Consider the following 19,005-nt stretch of genomic DNA (forward strand, 5'->3'; position numbering starts at 1 on the left):
AGTAGAGCATCTGGGATACGAACCGCTAGTGTTTCTGTATTTGTACTTGTCTTGGCTGCAGATGCCCGCTTACAGGCTCCCCCAACTTGGCTGCAGATGCCCGCTTACAGGCTCCCCCAATTGAGCTCATTGTATCTAGTTTTTTAGTCTCATAGACCCTTTGGTCTTTTGAAGACTTTGATAAAATTTCTTTCTTTCTCCCAAGGTTCTTCTTGCAGAAGCAAAGCCACTAGCTCCTTGAAAGTAACCAGTGCCGACCTTGTCCGGAATAGGACTAGTCACCTCCCCACTTATGAGCCCCCAGATGAGGAGTGCATCCGGGGGTGGACCATAGAGTAGTAATAGGCATGGGCTGCCACATGGGCAGCACTTGAGCTGTCATGTGGGCAGTAGAGAGAAAGGACAGGTACCTAGCAGAGGAGATCCAGGGGCCACTGATCATAAAAATGAACTGCTTCCTTGTACTTCTCTCTGTTGCGAGCATTCCTGAGAGAGAAGCTCCTTCTTGCTTGTCCTCCTCAAACGCTAGCTTGTTAAAGTCAACTCCAACTATCCAATTCAATGTTTGGGAGGTTCGTTGTCAACCATCTCCAAAAGGTAGGGCGGTGTTGCCTACAAGTAGGAGCGTTCACGTTAGGATCCAGATCTAGGACTTTGCCTACCCAAAGACCCATTCATATTGCTTGTCCTGTGATAGGATCACCTTAATAAAGAAACGTCTAGGGCCATTTCTTGGGAGATTGAAATGCAAATCCCTCTACTCTAGCCTATTGCGGGGGACCACACCTCTCGGTCCCTCCTCGGAAGCAGGTAGTGACGGGGAGGGATATCCGATGTTGACAACATATGCTCTTGAATCATTAGAAAATCCACTGCCCATCCTACTGTTGCCTTCTTTTACTCCTGGCGTAGCATCAAATGTTGTGGCTTTCGTGCATGATCATGGAGCTCGTGCACGTTCTAGCTCATCATGATCCAACTCATGGGGAGGAGGGGTTGTGGAGAACAAGGCCCACTTGTGAATGGGGGCTTGAACGACAACCGTGGATTTGTGTGACTTTGGGGTGGGGGGGGCGGGAGGAATAATCCTCATCCATGCGAGGGCACGTCAAAGGCATGACGGGCTCAAAGCCTACCTTCTGGGTACATTGCATCATGAAGGGAACATTTGCATCTAGCCTGCTAGCACATTGGTGTAGAGTCCTCAGTCCACCATGTGAACTGAGAGAGCTGAATCAAACCGATAGGGAGCACAACTCCTCCTAGGCCCAATCCACGTCTGTATAATGGCGAAAAACCCTCCTCATAATGGGAAGGTGAACAATAGAAAAAATGACGCTTAGTCGAGGGGACTCCTATTTCACATCTTTTTGAAAATATACAACACTTTTTACAAAGAGAATGGTGCCTCAAGCTTTAATATAACTTTTGACTGTTTTGCATAAGTTCCTCGGCCAAAATTTCCAACCTGCAAGCAACATCAAATTTCAAAGTTTGCAAATGTGTCTCTCACAGTGTACAACTCAATATCTAGGCATTTCACCTCAGCTTCTTGGATAGCCGGTACCATATCCAAGGAGTAGGTGATTTTTACAACATTATGTGCATTAGCAAAAAAATCTCCTTGTGGCTACAGTTGCCTTTGTTGAAAATGGGGAGAAGGTGAGAGACACATGATTGGAGACGAGCTGAGGCACGAACTGATGTGGATTGATAGATATCTTCACAGCAAGTACATAGCCTCTTTTATAGGCTGGGCAAGCCTTATCTTCCCACACAGACACCTCATAGATGAGGTCACACACAAGAGAATCTAGATCCTATAATCTTGGTGAGGAATCACATCTACCACATGAGGTGGCACAAGTGGCCTCAAGACTCTTCACACTCACACAACTATAGGACACTCCTAGGACTCTAGGACCACACACACTAGGACTCCGATTCCAACAAACCCCCCTTCGGAGCTAGGGTGAGAAATTATGACATCATCCAGACTGTGCATCCCAGGCAATCTCAAAGGCTAATAGCTGAGCATAATTCAGAGGTTGAACCAAGCACTCTCATGGCTTAGGTGTCAACGTGATCAGAGACTCAAATCTGAGCATGGATGCATGACCAACTCATAGGTCTAGGGAGTACACCAACATCCTAGAACTCGGCCAGGCCTGATAAAGGAAAGACACAACAACCCCCCTGTCTCCTAACTAGGTACATGGAAATAAGTGGAGCCTTTTATAGGACAAGGCACACAAAATGACAAATTATTACATCATTTTAGGGGGACTACCCAAGGCAGAGTACCTAACACACATGACTCTAGAAAACCCACTCTTCATTTATCACCTCATGGAGGGATAGACCAGATATAGCAGCAGTGCATGCTTGTTCCTCAAGTCCAGAAGGTGTAGCTTCATCGTCTTCGTCCTCGCTCTGCTCCGCAACCAGATTGGCATGTTCTTTGGCTTGTACCTTTGCCATTTTCTTGAAGCAACGATCCTCTGGATGGCCAAGTTTCTGACAGTTTTTACATTTAAGAGGTTTTCCGTTCTTCTTGGGCTTATTCTTGAGAAAGAATGCTTTGCCAGATTTGAAGGAAGATTCTGCTTTCTCTGTAAGCCTACAGTCCTCATCAATGAGATGAGCTACCATATCCTTAAAGCTCATATTGCGGTTGACTCTTAGGACAGCAAGGATCTCATTGTACTTGGAAATGTCTTCAATACTGGAGAGAAGTACAGCAACTTGATCATCATCTTCAACAATGGCTCGGATGGCAGATAATTGTTGGAGAATTGACCCAAGATTGCTCAAGTGTTCATTGAGGGTTTCAGTTTCCTTCATCTTGAGCTTGACGAGTTTTTGTTTGAGAAATACTTTGGAATTATTGATCTTATTTCCAAACAAATTCTCTAACTTTTCCCAAACGTCGTTTGCTGTCTTATCAAAATCCACATGGTGGATAAGGTTGTGAGCTAAATGCTAGGCCAATGATAGCCATTGCTTTATCATTTTGGTTCTCCCACCAACTGATTCTAGCATCATCACCTTGGGGTTTTGGCTCCTTGCCATTGGTGATATTCCATATGCCTTCTCGCATAAGAAGAAGCCGGAGTTTTGTCTGCCAAGTTGGGAAATTGCTCCCTAAGAATTTCTCGATGAACGAGGAGTTTTTTATGCTATCCATTGGTGGGAAGGTCTTAGCTGTTATTACAGCCAGTGTCTAAATCCCTTACAATGGTTACTCAGATTTCAAAAAAGGCCCAAATTTTACATGGTAGGAGCTTCAATTATGCCAAAGGAAGACATTGAACAGAAAAGCCCTAAATTTTAGGGTTAGGGTTGCTGCAAAATCAGGGTTTGCAGAAAATTGGGGCTTTTCAAAATTTCCTAGAGCATAGTGTTCTAGCAATACTAGGGAAGCTTCGGACCATAAAAGCCCCAACAAATTCACCCAAAATGGGGCAAAAATCTTCAAAATCGCAATTTAGGGTTTTGGGCTCAGAAAGGAGCTGGAAAAGTGTGAGCATGAGCATGAGAGTAGGCAGAATATCTCAGACGGACTGTTTGCAGAAGATAGTGCACATTTCAGGGCCGGCTGTACGGACAGTAGGCTAGTTTGTACGGCGCAATAGTCCAGCGTGAGTATCCGTAGCACATGTCGACGTAGATCAGCTCCTTCATGCAGCAGTGCTGTCGGCTCTTAAGCAGTTGCGGGCATCTTCTCAGCCAGCAGCTCACCAGTCAACGCAGGAGGTAGTGCAATCGCCTCTATAGCACAGCGGTAGTGCAATCACCTCTTAAGCGAATGGTCGTGAGTTCGAACCTCACTGGGGGTACCATCAGCGTTGAGCGAGGGAGTAGTTGCGAGGGAGGCTAAAGGTAGCAAGCAGAGGAGTTAGCGGAGGAGATAGCGGGCAGAATGGCGCAGCGTAGAGCAGAAGCGGGAGCAGCAGCGTGGGCTAGTAGAAGAGTGAACAGAGGCGGCAGAAGAGTGGCGCAGCAGAAAAGTGGAGCAGAAGAGTGGCGCAGAAGAGTGGCGCAGCAGAGTGGCGCAGCAAAGTGGAGACATGGCAGGAGAGTGGCGCAGGTGTGGCAGCGAAGGATGGGCAGGATGCTTTTCGGGAGAGTGGCGCAGGTGTGGCAGTGAAGGATGGGAAGGATGCTTCCTCCGCTCATCACCTCAAGGAGAGGCTAAGGAGAAGAGGAAATCACAAGGAGAGGAATGCCATCAGGCAGGAGCTTCAGCATGGCTCTGATACCAACTGTTGAAAATGGGGAGAAGGTGAGAGACACATGATTGGAGACGAGCTGAGGTACGAACTGATGTGGATTGATAGATATCTTCACAGCAAGTACATAGCCTCTTTTATAGGCTGGGCAAGCCTTATCTTCCCACACAGACACCTCATAGATGAGGTCACACACAAGAGAATCTAGATCCTATAATCTAGGTGAGGAATCACATCTACCACATGAGGTGGCACAAGTGGCCTCAAGACTCTTCACACTCACACAACTATAGGGCACTCCTAGGACTCTAGGACCACACACACTAGGACTCCGATTCCAACAGCCTTGTCCTTATGGAAGTTATTCCATCCCTGTTTCGGCGGTTGGCTTTGCTTTCAAGCCTGTGGCCTCTTTGGCATGACCACTTGTGAGGTTGTGCATTGTGTGACCACGGTAACTGCCTCTTGCATAAATCTTGTTCGTGCTCATACTGCATTGAGGCTGCATCTGCTTGACTTATCTCTATCTTTCATGCATATTTCCTTTGCCGAAGTGGGTGCAAATGGTACTCTAACCCTAGAAATGCTCAAGGTATGTTCTTGAATTCATAATTGTGGCATTGAGAGATTTGACCATGCTAGCTACAGGATCCTCTTAGAGATGTAGAGGGCTGGATTCGTGGATGGACTTCATATTGCAGACAGCTTAGAAGTTGGCTTGCATGGAGGGCAAGTAACACCACATAGAGAGCCAAGATTTTGGTGCAGTTGGAACATTTCAACATATACAGAAAGATCTCTGCCACATCATTCTCCAAAGCCTGCTATCTACATACTTTCATTATGATTTCAGCAGTATGGCGTGGGTTTTTGCATAGCAAAGAAAACTTGCAAATCTGCAGAACTCTGGAACTCCTTCCAGTGAGAGGGTTTCGTGGGCTTCCAACCCCTAACAGTGAGCTGAAACGTCCTGGCATTGCTAACAGAATAGTGGAAGCAAGAGAGGCTCCTCATTGGTTTCCTACATGAATCCACTCCCACTCCCACTCCCTCTCCCTAGGATCCCACTGCAATGATTTTAGGGGACACCTCCATAAAGCCAAATCCCCCAGGTGCCGAGAGGGATGTCCTTTGGATGGGAGTCTAGACACCAGCTAGAAGCCAAACTCTGCACCACATGTCACAATTCTGATAGGCTTAAAACATGCATCCACGAGAAACCACAATTTCTTTGTATTTCACAGTGTATGCAACGAACTTATCAAGGTGTCTCCAATTTTGTGTATTCTCTCAACTTCAGAAGTGGTATCAGAGCCATCCCCCAAGGGTATTTCAACACAAGCTTGTGCAATTATGAATCCTTGGAGGTAACCTGGAGAAGACAATAGCAAATTGATGTAGAGGACTCCATGCAGCTTGGGGTGGCATCAAGTGCACACAGCTTGAGGTGGCATCAAGTGATTTTATTCTTTTTGAGTTTGTATGCTGGGATAATGATTGCGTATAGTGTGGAGGGTCTCATAGCTCTGAATCAAGTGGTTGTAGTCTCTTTGATTTTGTATGCTCATTACATGGCATTTTTCATTATGAGGGGGAATGTTTGGTTAATGACCTCATTAGTCATAAACTTCTCATTATACTTGTTTGTCACACTAGCTTAATTTGGTCACTAGGACTGAGGCTTGTGTATGGTGTTCAAGGTCTCATGGCTCGATGTTGAGGCATTTGATAAATACATGAGTAAGCTAAGGTATCAAGGGTCCTCCAGCGTGTAGGTTTAAAAAATATTAGGACCATACATGTGGCATGGCAATGTTACTCTAGGATGTGAACTTAGTTAGAGTTTATTGGTTTCTTATGCAACTATCACCTTCTTTGCAATTTCAAGCGTGCAATTCAGTGTTCTCTCCTCACCATTTTTATTGAGGAGGATATAATGTTCATTAGACCACACACCACTCTGAACTAAACATAATGCTGACATGTGCAAGCATCTCTTCCAATGGTCCATATTTTTTTGCCGTTAAAGTGTATACACCCACAAACAAATACTTGGCATTTTCGCAAAAAATTCAAAGAAGTCAGGATTTGTTACAGCATTGCATTTACATGTTTGTAGTAATCTTCAAATCATGGCTTGGGAAAATTTGTGTATGCTTTATGTTCATATTTCTTGGGGCCAAACACACCATGGTTATGGTGATATTATGCATGTATTTTTCATCTAATTTCTAGGAAAGGACGAGCGTGGCGTTTTGAAAGATTAACAAGATGCAATGGAAGTGACCATTTACCAATACATTTTGCGCTTACTCGTGGTTTTTAAATGATGTTGGCAGCATGCTGCAGTGTTGGACTTGGATGAGAACACGTCTTTTTTTGGTGTGTATGATGGCCATGGAGGTGAGCTTATTGTTTATTATAGCCTTGCATGTCTTTTGGCATTTTCTATATTAACTTGGATATTGTGAATCCTGATTTTGTTTATCAAAGTCCAAATTGCAGTTTTTTTTCATCATGTTGCAGTGTGAGCCTTTTACTGTGCTTGTAACTTGCTATGTTCTTGAAGTTCATACAATTGTTGTCATTTTAAATAGTGAACTCTCCCCCTTCCCCCATGCCTCCTGGTCCCACCGAAGAGCACCATGGATGACTCTTGATGAGCGATGGTTGAGCGCTTGCCTAATAAGGCTTTACTTTTTCATGCAAGGGCAAGATGAGAGTGCTTCAGTTCACTTTGGCCTCATGTCATGTGTGCCATTAGATCCAGACCAAAGGAAGTTTCGTACCAATCTTCTAAGCTCGTCAATGCAAGAGCATTAGAAGAATCAACATGAAGTGATGTACTAAGTAGAGGCTAAAATACATGATTCACTTCAAGGGCTCTAGAGGTTAGATCTATGGTGATGGAGCTCCAATAAAGTAACTTCCTTCTAGCATTCTCTAGGACTGGTAGGAGTGTTGTCCATGCCTACCTGACAACCCAGGTTGTTGACAATATTACTCCTCTCTGTCCATTTGAAGCCAAGCTCAACTCCCCATCCTGAAGTGTTTGTATCCTTCGCCCAAAATCCAACTGATTTGTGCAGTTTATAAGTGCCCTTGCTACAAGATAGAAATCCACATGGCAGCTCTAAAACAATGAAGGTTCCTGATCCAGAAAAATAGTTGTGTCATCTGGGAGCTCACTATTGAGGAGTTTTTTGTCATTCTAGATAGTAAGACCAAGACCTGTAATCTGTGTTTTTGAGTGGAGAAAGCGACTCATAGTTTTGGCCACGAAAAGAACTAGGAAGGGGGCAATCAGGCAGCCCTGGTGAACAGATCTATAGATCTGGAATAGTTTCCTCTGCCATTCTTGTGTGTAAGCTTAGAGATATAGTGATGGAACTCTTAGGATTCAATGCACAGAGAAACCCATGCAGCGTAGGGTTCTCTCCAAGAAACACTTGTCCACCATGCCACATGCTTTCTCAAATTCAAGTAACATAATGTCCAAGGGCTGACGGCTTTCCTTGGCCCATTTAATTGCTTGCCAAAATGAGAAAATGTTATCAAAGATGCTCTTGCCCTATACAAAAACAGTCTGAGTGTCATGAATGATCTAGGGGAAGAGTGTTTGAAGGCTTTCCTTGGCCCATTTAATTGCTTACTAAAATAATAAAATGTTATCAAATATGCTCTTGCCTTATACAAAAACAATGTGAGTGTCATGAATGAGGTTGGGGAGGAGTGGCTGGCGTTTGAGGCTTATTGCCTCGGGGCCAAGATTTTGTAGGCATTGTTAAGGAGGGTGCTGGGCCTCCACTGAGAGATGAGGGTCCTATCCTCCCCAGTTTGGGGGATAGAACGATTAGCCCTCTAAAAGAGGGGGACATGATATCGGTGTCCCAAATCCTATGGAGGGCCAAAGTAATGCAAGCTCCTAAAGCTCCTACAGTATCCCAATGTGTAAGAAAGAAGGAAGGCTGATGCCATCATCGCCTGGACAGTTGCTTGAAGGCAAGGCACAAAGTACAATCTCAATCTCCTACGTTGTAAAAGGGCATCTAGTGGGGCCTTCATCTTTTTTGTGACCAAGCTACGTGTGGTTGGGATGGAGGCCACTCATTGGTAAATTTGTAGCAATCTTCTTGACTATTAGGAGATGAAGTGCTTGAGGCCCTCTCTATCATGTCTTTTTCCCATGATAGAAAAGAAATTCTTGTCGCATCTTTCTCCTAAGGGTCCAAAAGGTCTTTCTCTTCCCAAGGAATAAAGAGAAATCTTTTATTATTGACTCCGGTCAAAGAAGTCAAGTAGAGCAAGTTTCTTTTCGTTTGTTTTTGCATTGGTCAAAGTGCATGGTGGGGACACACACAAGGGACTAGGATTAGTCCAAGAAGTAGAACACATGCATTAGCTAACCTCTAATGGGGTTAGAGTGTGTTGGGTATTGTTTTCTTTGTTGCAGCCTGTGGAACCCTGGAGAGTGCAGAATTTCCATGTTTAAAGGGGAAAGTGTGCCAAGGTGGATGACCAGCTTTTAGGAAGGGAACAGCTTTTAGAAAAGGGCCCTCGTGGGGCAAAGTGTGAATTCCAGCTTTATGGGCACATTTCCGAGAGAAAAAGGAAATTGAGCCAGCTTTTACTTGTTGAAAGATCCAGCTTTTAGGGCAAATCTAAAAATAGCAAGGCTGCCCTTTTAAGCTCTTGGTATTAGAAATCGAGTTCTATAAGATTCATGCTCCGTTGTGAGCCAGCTTGAAACAATTTTCTATTGCAATAGGGACCTTCAAGGGGGGCTAGCCCTTAATTTTGGCCCCTAGTACCGTGTTCTCTCTCTCTCTCTCTCTCTCTCTCTCTCTCTCTCTCTCTCTCTTCCCTTGCGAACTGAAGGCTGAGTGAAATCGCTGCTTTCCCTCCTCCTTTCCTTTAGTTTGAGAGCACTTCCCTGCAAACCATTGTAAGTTCCAGCTAATTCGTTGAGTTCCAATTCCAATGCTTGAGTTCGAGTTCAAGTTTCTGATGAAGGATTGAATTTGCAATAAATTCCATCATGCTTTGAAGGCGTTTCAGATTAGGGTTTGCTGCATTTTGATCATGAATCTGCAATTTTATCTGCTGGTGATGTTTCAGTGGTATCAGAGCTTGGCATCATCATTGTCCTTGGTGAGAGAGAGAAAGGGCCTTAGCACGCCCTTTGCTTCACCCCTTTGCAGCTTATATGAGTTTCTTTCTATTTGCTATACTTTGTCCCATAGGCCCGTGAGGCGTCTCGAGGATGTTTCAGTGGTATCAGAGCCTGGCATCATCATTGTCCTTGGTGCGAAAAGATATATCAACATCCTCGGGAGGCCTCACGGGCCTATGGGACAAAGTATAGAAAAGAGAAAGAAACTCATATAAGCTGGACAGGGGTGAAGCAAAGGGCGTGCTAAGGCCCTTGCTGAGTGATATGCTAAGCTTAGCTATGTATCTAAACAATGAGAGGTTGAGACTCAAGAGCCAAAACCCGGCACCGAAGTAGCTCTCTGGTGGGCTACAAAAATATATTGGATTTGTGTTTGGCGGGTTGTCTCCCTCTGTGGCGGAGGGTGTTCTCTCTCGACCTATGTATCCAAAGAGCTATGTCAAGAGTGACTCCTAGCTCGGGCGGTCTCCTATGAGGAGGACGGAGATGGGTCGGACCTCGCGATCGTGCGCGCTCTGGTCGCTCTTTGTGGCATGCGTGGACTCGTTTCTCTCGCTTGGCGGTACCGTGTCGTGTCTCACTGCTGATCCATGCTGCTCGCATGTCTACTAACTTCTCTTCCTCCATTCCTCTTTGTCCCGGGGTTGACTCAAATGTATAAAAGTCTGTGTTTGTCGTTGTGATTGATCTACCCCAACGTCCTGCGGTGCTGTCAATGTTTGCTACCGTTTGATTTGTTGTAGTAGCGTATCTATGTGACGTCGTATCTTGATTAGATAGAGCCCAATGTAGACCTGGTCATGGAAGTGGATCAGTTGGTAGAGTAGATCAAAGCCATGCCCCTCCTGAAAGAGGAAGTGATATTGTCCCCGGATCTCATAGTGGGTAGATACACATAAAATTCTCCTCTGTCTCAACTGTCTCCAGTGTACATAATCTGTAGATCTGTTGTTCTCTAGGTATGCTTGTAGCTCTCTTGCCTTGATCCTCAACTAATGTGACGAGTCCGCATCTATCCAATGGCAATCTTCAGTGCATGTGAGACTCCTCTATCCTCAAGGTAATGGGGTCTGAGTCCATCCTCCGACACTATTCGGAAATGATCACGATAGAATTGGATCTTGGTGGGGAACTCCTAGTCCCCTCCCCAAGTTCGGGATGTATGGAGCTGGAGGAGGTCTAACCGCATGATACGGTTAATCTCATCAATTGGGATGGACTTGGATGGTGCGTGTGTCCATGCTGGACTGGAAGGGGGGCAGCCGATCCATTTGGATACCAAGACTAGCAAACCATGTGGAGACGTCTGCATATCATGTATCAGCCCCGCTCTCTGCTAGTTCTATAGAGGACTCTAGTGCCAACCTCGGTAGTCTCGAGTGAGGCAAGTCCTATACTCTATGGAGGAAAGTCACGGTCTGGAAAAGGTCATCAACCTGGAGTGGCATCATGGTGAACTCTGCCTGTAATATGTGATGCGGGACTTAGGGCTTGCTCCGAATCATCCTGAAACCCATAATCACCTGTAGCCGCTCAAATCTCTTCCACTTTGTTTCCGAGAGATCAGTCCCCCAAAAAGGTGCTACGTACATGGCAGTCGCTGAAACCGGCCTTCGATAAACAAAAGGGCAGTGATCTTCTTCTACTCAGTCATAAACTTCATAAATAGCCACAATGTAAGCTTCAGTCACTTAAATCACTTAGCACAACTTAGAAACAAGCTTCAACAACAACAAAGGTGAGGCTAGAATGCCCCTGCTCAATGAAAATAATACACAGTGCACCCACTGGCCCCAAATGCCTTGGCGCCCCTTACGGTATTTATTTAATGCTTCTGAATGGAAATGCTTTACAACAAGGGTTCAACCTTGCACTGTTCCTCTCTGCAAATCCTCTACTTGTCTTCAAGGCATCTAATCCTAGTGCACCACTAGAATTCCCACTAGCAAGGCATACTCAGGCATTCACTTCTGATCTGACACAACTTAGAGGCATTCAGGCATCCGAACCACTGGCAAACTGAGCTCAAGGCAGCCTCAAGGCTATCACATGCATCCACACCGTCCTTAGGCCTTCCACAGGATCACCCTTGCCTTCGGGTGCTTCCTAGAACCTGTTGGAGTCCTGAAATGACTGCACACAACACGCATGCACTGCAAAAAGCTGCAAAGCACGAAAGAACAAGGAAAAACCGAACCTGGAACCAACTCCTGCTGACTGTGGCAAAGGGGCGAGCTCCTTCCTCGCACCTATCCTCTATCCAAGCTCCCCATAGGGTGCAGGTGTCTTCCAGCAATCAGGAGAAGAGAGAAATGAAGGTAGAGAGCGGAGGGTGAACAAGAAAAAGCTGTAGAGGAAAGATGGTTCACAGATCTGCCCCGAAATGATTGCCTCGGGATCTGTGCCTGAGTTCTCCTAAGAGAAGGTGCCAAAAGCAACAGGGAAAGTTCCTCCTGCAGCCTGCACTGGTCCAGAACAGCTCCAGAACAGCTCCACGCAGCCAAAAACATGTGCACAAAGGTCCAGCACAGCAAAAGACAACCCCGGGCACCTGCTGGAGGCAGCTGAACATGTCTGTACGGGTTCCGTACAGCCATACGGACGTCCATACAGTCCGTACAAAAATTTTCTAAAAGTCCAAAAATGAGTTTTGGCACTTCCTAGAAGTGTGTACTAGCCTTGGAACAGTCAAAACAGTGTTAAAACGGCTGAAAACAGGCTTGAAACAGCTCAAACAGCTCAAAAACTGCACAAGAACAACTGAAAACGTCCTACACCTCTGGGAGAGTGAGGGGAGAGAGATGGAAGGTGGGGGAAGGGCATGCATACACATGCTTGACAAATGGCACCTCCTTCTTGCCATTTGCCCCTTCATTAAAGTCCTAACCCCCATACCAAGGATGTCCTCATGAAGGAGCTTGAGCTCGTCTTGTGAAAATGATAAGATTGTCCTGGCCAACGTGGTGGAAGGGGACCAGCCCTAGTCATTATGCTGATGTGGGATGGAGAGGCTATGATGTCCTCTTGAAGGACTTTGAACTCATCTTTCGAAAGACATATGATTCTCTTGGCCAGTGGAGAAGGAAGGGGACCAACCGTAGTCATTGCACTGATATGGAATTGAGAGAGGCTGACTCGTCTCACAATTAAAACTTTCCAACTCTTGAAGATGTGTGAAGAGAGAGGAGGAGCAAAAGCGTGAAGATGTGAGTGTGAGAAGGTGAGTGGAAAGTGAGAGAGCAGACGTGAGTGTGTGTTGTGCGTGTTCGTTAGTATCTGATTTGTATTCTAGATTTGTACATTATATAGGTCTGCATGTTTGTTAGTATCTAATTTACCTTCTAGATTTGTGTCATCTTCTAAGTGTGCAAATGCAATAATTCATTATCTATCTCCCCTTGCAAGTTAAAAGAGATTGCTTAGTAAGCAAAAAAAAGAGAAAAACACATTGATAACACTATTAACATAACATTGGATGCAGTCATCTCCAATGCTTTGGCACTTCTGCATTTTGAAAATTTAATTTTTCAAATATGCACATGTTCTCCAACTTAGAGATCACATTTCTAGGCAAGGGGTCATGTCCTTACCTTGTTGACTTGTGATTGAAGAAGGGTTAGGGGTTTAATAATTACCTTTAGACTTGAGCTCCCTAGTCATTTAGTGCCAATGTGTGTGGTCATCCATCTTGCTACTTTCTCATGCCTGCTTAAGATTCCTCACTTGTTTAGAAGTGTGTTTTACTCTTACATGTATTATAGTGACAATTGGATCTATGAATGCTTTCTGACTATTTCTATCAATGGCCACAATAACAAGAGATCATGTATGCAGGGAAGGTAGTTTCTAAGTTTTGCGCAAAACATCTTCATACTCAACTTGTAAGAAGTGAGGCGTATACTAGAGGCGATATCCCTCAAAGTCTACAAAATGTTTTCCTAAGGTATCATCTCAATGTTTGTGCCCGTTTTGTTCCATTGTTGTATCAGATCTGGTTTTTCATCTCATAGTTTGTCCACTTTTGTCTATGGGTGAAAAAATACTTAAGTCATGACTACATGATTCATGTTATAAGATTTTATGCTTTGCTCTGCGCCCGCCCCCCCCCCCCCCCCTCTCTCTCTCTTTTTGAGTCTTAGACCTCATTTTACATTTCAGCTTATATTTGAGTTTTTTTGTCTGAGCTTTTGAGCTGCGTATCTTAGCATAGCATTCAGCAAAAGGGCTTAGCGTACCCTTTGCTTTTGATTTAGCCCCATGAGGCTTGTATGAGCTATCTTTTTATGGTGTACTTTGTCCCATAGGCTTGCGAGGCCTTCAGAGGATGTTAATATATCTTTCTTTTCTCTGTCTTCCTCCCTCCCTCCCTCCCCCCTGCATGCGTGCACTCAAATTATGCATTTGATATGACCTCCCTCCTAATTAGTGGTGCGCGGCAATTTTCATCCTCAAGTCTCATGACATAGAGACTGGCGCCTGTGAGTGCAGAGGAGATCCCAATTAGACAATAATCATGGATTTTCGGTGATTTGAGTGCAGTAGGGGACACGACGGAGTAGAGACCCATAGAATACGATCCAATAGACTCGCCTTTAGGTGGACGCTCACATGAGGACCGCATACATTTCTTTACTATTTGACTTTGGGAGACAGATCATTGGAGTGATTATACCATTGGTCAGGTGACGAGCTACCCCTCAGCAGTTCACATAGGAGAAGGGAGAGGTCTAGACATATTGATCATGTTGAGCACCAGCAAATTTCCATTGCTGCTTTCCTTCCCTTGACGGCAACAACCCTCACCAGATCCAAAGCCACTACTGACCCATATCACCTTGTCTTTCCTTAGCAAACCGATGAAGTTGCTACCACAGACATCATATACAGGTCCCATCACTTGGATGGCTATTTTTAGGACTGCAAGCCTATTACAACGCCCCGCGTCAAGAGTAGTCATTGCCATGTCCTAACATGTATTGTGAGTCAGGTATCAATGATGAGTAGTCTAAGCTTTGCATGGACCTCTGACTGGGGTCCCTCGAGGGTCCTGATGTCTTTGGAACATGCTCAAGATCTGCTGGTGGCATCCTTAGCTCCTCTCTAGAGAATGTTCCCAAGAGCAGCCTGAGGCTGCCTACTATCGAGATGCTGTAATGATGGAACCTCTGATGGGGTGGTGCTCGCGGGACATGTGTCCAGTCTCCTACTACTGACCTGGTGTGCTTAAAATCAAGGTCTTGGTCTCGGCATCCAGCGACCACTTACTTAGCTGTGAAGAAGTAAGCGATCTCATGTTGTATGGGGCATAGTATTCCATCATGGGTCTCATGAGTTTAGACCTGAGTTGGGTGAGGTCTTGAGAGAAAAAGAAGGAAGAAAGAAAGTTTATTAACGCTTGGAAAGACCGAAGGGTCTATGAGACTGAGAGACCAAAAACTGAAAGGGCCAGAAAGGCCTACTAGACAAAAAACTGAAACACCCCTTGTAGGGGAACTAGAGGTGTCTAGTACACCTCTATGATACATAAAAGTAAAAGGAACAACATATGTAATGCATACAAAACTGTCTCTCGGTAATGGGAATGTGAGGTGTCCAAGCTAGGGCCACTGGGCTGTGCTGGTCGCGTTGTGGGACTATCAGCTGTGAGGTGCCATGATAGGCAGACAAGTTGGGTCCAAAGTTGTATATGAGCAAGCTTGGATGGGGTCCCATCTGGTGTTTTTGGAGCAGGTTAGAGATCTGTTTTCGTCAGTCCATGCCTTGCCTGCAGGTCTCACCTGGGGCACTGTGAGGCTGCCTAGTGTTGTGAGGCTATAAGGGTAGTGTCCCGAATGGCCCTTTCTCTAGCTTCATGTTCATTTGGTGTGTGTGGTCTGGCTCAGATTTACGTATGGTCAGGCTCAGATTTATGAATCTGTGGCTTTTTCTCTGTGAAGCAGAAATCTGTAGTCCTCTGCTGTCTGTGCTCATGATCTGGTGCAACACATGTCCAAGATGTATGATCTAAAGGGGGAGAGAGAGAGAGAGAGAGAGAGAGAGACAGAGAGAGCAACTTGTTTTAGTATCATTATGTCTGCAATCTTTATGAATGTGCAGGATGGATGAGATGATGCGTGGCCACAGAGGTTGGAGGGAGCTATCTATGCTAAATCGTGATAAGATTACAAAATTAAACAGTTTCTTTGAGGGACTAATGTCTCCAAGAGGCTCTGAAAACAAGGGTTCTCCAGGACAAACAGACATGGATGTCGACGATTGGGCATTTGAACAGGTGAAGTTGCCTAGAGTAGGGTCTTGTAGACATTGAGCAAGTTTGCCTACTTCTGTCATTAGATTCTTCTGAGCTTTGGGCAGGGTGACAAACGAAGGTTGGTAGGATGTCTGATGAGAATTTTGCCCTGTTAATTGAGTGTGAACAATGTTATTTAAATGGAGGGGTTGTCTGGTTTGGAGTGTTTTTTGTGAAAGAACCTGAGGAGGCTAACTTTTTGGCTTGCCAGATAAATGTTCAGTGTTCAAGGAGTTGTCCAATGGCTCAAATCCATTTATGTTGGAGCTTTGACAGTGACTAAAATTGTCAAAGATCTGTATTTGATGTCCATCATACAAGCACCAGTAGCCCCCTGTTTTGAACACACATTTTTGTTTCTGGCAGGGTGCACATGCAGACTTTGCTGGGCCTACTTCTGGTAGCACAGCTGTTGTTGCGCTTTTGCAGAGTGACAAAATTGTTGTGGCCAATGCTGGTGACTCACGCTGTGTTCTTTCAAGGGGAGGCAAAGTATGTAGGAAGTGTATGAGCTACATTTTACTATTAGTCTTTGCTGCTGAAAAAAAGTATTATTTCTTTTGAGTATGGTATCCACTTTTCCCAGTTTAACCTCAAGGGAAGATTTGTTAGATATATCTGCGAAGATTTGGAAAAATCCATTGATTTTCGTTTGTAACTTTCTGGAATGCTGGTTCTTGTGATTGGCAGGCATATGACTTATCAAGGGATCACAAACCTGAACTTGATATTGAAAGGGACAGGATAATGCAAGCAGGGGGTTTCATTCATGGTGGTCGAGTAAACGGCAGCTTGAACTTGGCAAGAGCAATCGGTAAGAGATTTGGAGCTTTGTATGTCAGATGTGTTGAAGGTGGGATGGCGTTTTATTCTAAGGCATTGCATTCTGTCTTATTTTTGCTCTCCCACACTTCTAGGCTAACTTTAGGATTTCCATTTCAAATAGGTGATGTCGAATTCAAGCAAAACAAATACTTACCACCTGACAGGCAAATTGTAACAGCCTGGCCAGATATACAGATTGTGAGTGTATTATAAGCATAATTTTTCGAAAAGGGGACTATAATTTCAACTTCGAGGGCTCATTTTCTTAAAACAGAGGTTGTGATCTTGTTTCTTAAAAAAAAAACAGGTACAACCAACTGCTGATGATGAATTTCTTATCTTGGCATGTGATGGAGTGTGGTAAGAGTTCTTTGCCTGATTAAAACCTCAGATTATATTGTCAACTTTCTAGATGAACTGGTGCCCCTGCATGGCTATTATTGCTGACAGCTGTTTTCATGACAAAGTGCATTTTTAGGGATTTAGTGAAAGAGTTTCCTTTTAAAGCAGGCGAGATCGTCCCTTTTGTGAAGAATGAAAGAGTTCTTTTTCTTCTGGAGAAAAGAACTTTCTACTCATGGTTGAAAAAACCAACCATACGAATCAGTCAACCATGGGTTGCTGATTGAGAAAGAAATGCTAGAAAAAAAACTGGTGGTTCAACCAGCCCATTTTACAGAGAACCCACCTCACTGCCTAGGGAGTCTTTGAAACAGGGGCTAGCAACCAAGGTTGAGGACTATACGAATGCATAAAGGCACCTGTAGGCCAAGCCTTACCGCACGCCTCTTAGTGGTCGTCCGAGATATTGACCAATGGCTTCCCACGCTTCCAAATTGCGTGTAGGGTGTAGATGATATCTTGCTATATGGCAACTAAGGTGGCTGTCAGGGGAACCTTGCGGCCTCCCATCACAAAACTGCAGCGGGCTACCTAGATGTTCGAAGTACTGATGCTGGACATTGTCTCCCATAAGCTGTTCTCTAGTGAGGGCATGCATGGGGCACTGTTAGGAAGGAAGCGTCGCATCCTATGCCTGACCCGCTGCCCATGGATCCTATATGTTGGAGAGGCCAGATCAATGGAGAAGACAAAACACCCCAAAACAGCCATCCCCCAAGTAAAGTATCGCTGCATCCTCTGTGTCTTGGTAACAAGCCGGAGGGCCCCCATCTAGATCATCTGTGCTATGGGACAGCTCCAAAGACAATGAGCGATCATCTCCATATCTCTATCCACACAACGGTGACATCTGCCATCTACTTGCATCTGCTCCAGCCATGGACCAATGCGCAAACTTGCATGGGTTGCCATACAAAGGAAGTAAGAAATCTTCCGTGGTCTAGGACTGGGGTTCCCCTCAGGATTCCATTCCTGCATAGATTCATTGGATCCTACTGCTCTATCAATACAGAGTTGAGCTTGGTGGCCTTCTTCAGCCCGAGACAGTTGAAGACCCAAGGATGGATGGGCCCTTGGATATGCTTGAGTGATAGAGGATCACAGTAGTGGGCTGCTTGGGCAAGGACTGGACCATTGACTTAGTTCCAATATCGGCAAGGCAAGAGGGGTTGTGATGGCGACTCTGGCTATGGGAGGTGCAATGGGATTTGAGAGAGTAGTTCTAAACGATAAGGTGCTCAAATAGGGTGGAGGTGGTGCCCTTCTTCTCGTACACGGCACGCATTGGTTTGCAGCTTGGATTCCCCCTGAGAGCATCACTAGGTTGAACAGTAGGGTCCACAGGAGGTCATTTCTAGATTTTGGTCCATACCAGTGTTGCCGGGGGGGGGGGGGGGGGGGGGGGAAGGCTATGTGCAACCTCTCCCACCATGACTTTGGGATTGCAAAGTTGATCTCCATCCAAGTGCCTACCCCCTTAGGTGAGAGGGCTAACACTCGTGCGTGTGCCTTGGTGGAGAGGTGACTCCATGCTCTGAAATAACTAGTTGGACCAGTATCCCGATGTGCACATCCAATGCGCATCCTATGTTCAAGCATGAGGCCCCTCCGATCTCAAATCTTCGGATGCCATAGAAGGGGCTTTTGCTCAAACTCTTCACTGCATTGTGGGTTGGGCCGAATGGGACCTCTTAACAAATGTTGCGAAACTCTGAGAAGGCTCCTCATCTGCATAGAGCCCTTCCTTGTGAGGGGAGAAGCCCTCGTTGAAGCAAGAGCTTCAAGGTCTCTAATAAGTTGTGCCTTTCTTCTTCTTGAAGAGCAGAGATAAGACCTTCAAGATTAGGATTAGGAAGATTTTTCAAAGTGGTAACAACATGATCATAATCTTCAGGCATACTCTTGAGCAACACTGCCATAGCATCATCTGTAGTGATAGGAGAGTTGATAGAAGCAAGTTGAGTCATGAGACTCCGCATGTAATTGACATGGGCAGCCAAAGGAGTGCCACTAACCATCTTCAATTCAAAGAAAGCAATCTTAAGTGATAATTTTGAGATGTGAGAGCTAGCACCAAAAATAAT

General features: G+C 45.1%; 1 protein-coding gene and 1 non-coding gene across 8 annotated transcripts in view; both read left to right on the forward strand.

Moving 5' to 3' along the window:
* Positions 1–19,005, forward strand: part of LOC147881144 (putative protein phosphatase 2C 11) — a 43,666-nt gene that overhangs the window by 9,762 nt on the left and 14,899 nt on the right. For 6 of the 7 annotated variants that reach the window (XM_087369788.1, XM_087369790.1, XM_087369789.1 and 3 more), the window contains 7 exons: positions 6,572–6,635; positions 13,240–13,348; positions 15,502–15,676; positions 16,061–16,186; positions 16,385–16,508; positions 16,641–16,717; positions 16,827–16,879. In XM_087369788.1, coding sequence (XP_087225914.1) covers positions 6,572–6,635; positions 13,240–13,348; positions 15,502–15,676; positions 16,061–16,186; positions 16,385–16,508; positions 16,641–16,717; positions 16,827–16,879 — 728 coding nt within the window. Of the gene's footprint in view, positions 1–6,571; positions 6,636–13,239; positions 13,349–15,501; positions 15,677–16,060; positions 16,187–16,384; positions 16,509–16,640; positions 16,718–16,826; positions 16,884–19,005 lie in introns of those variants that run through there. The other variant, XM_087369792.1, reaches the window with a different exon arrangement.
* On the forward strand, positions 3,768–3,839 carry TRNAK-CUU (transfer RNA lysine (anticodon CUU)). Its single transcript has one exon. It is a non-coding gene; the product is annotated as a tRNA-Lys (tRNA).

This window comes from Dipteris shenzhenensis, chromosome 31 (assembly GCF_047967505.1).
Source record: "Dipteris shenzhenensis isolate YYH24624 ecotype China chromosome 31, Dip_SZ_1.0, whole genome shotgun sequence".
Lineage (NCBI taxonomy): Eukaryota > Viridiplantae > Streptophyta > Polypodiopsida > Gleicheniales > Dipteridaceae > Dipteris > Dipteris shenzhenensis.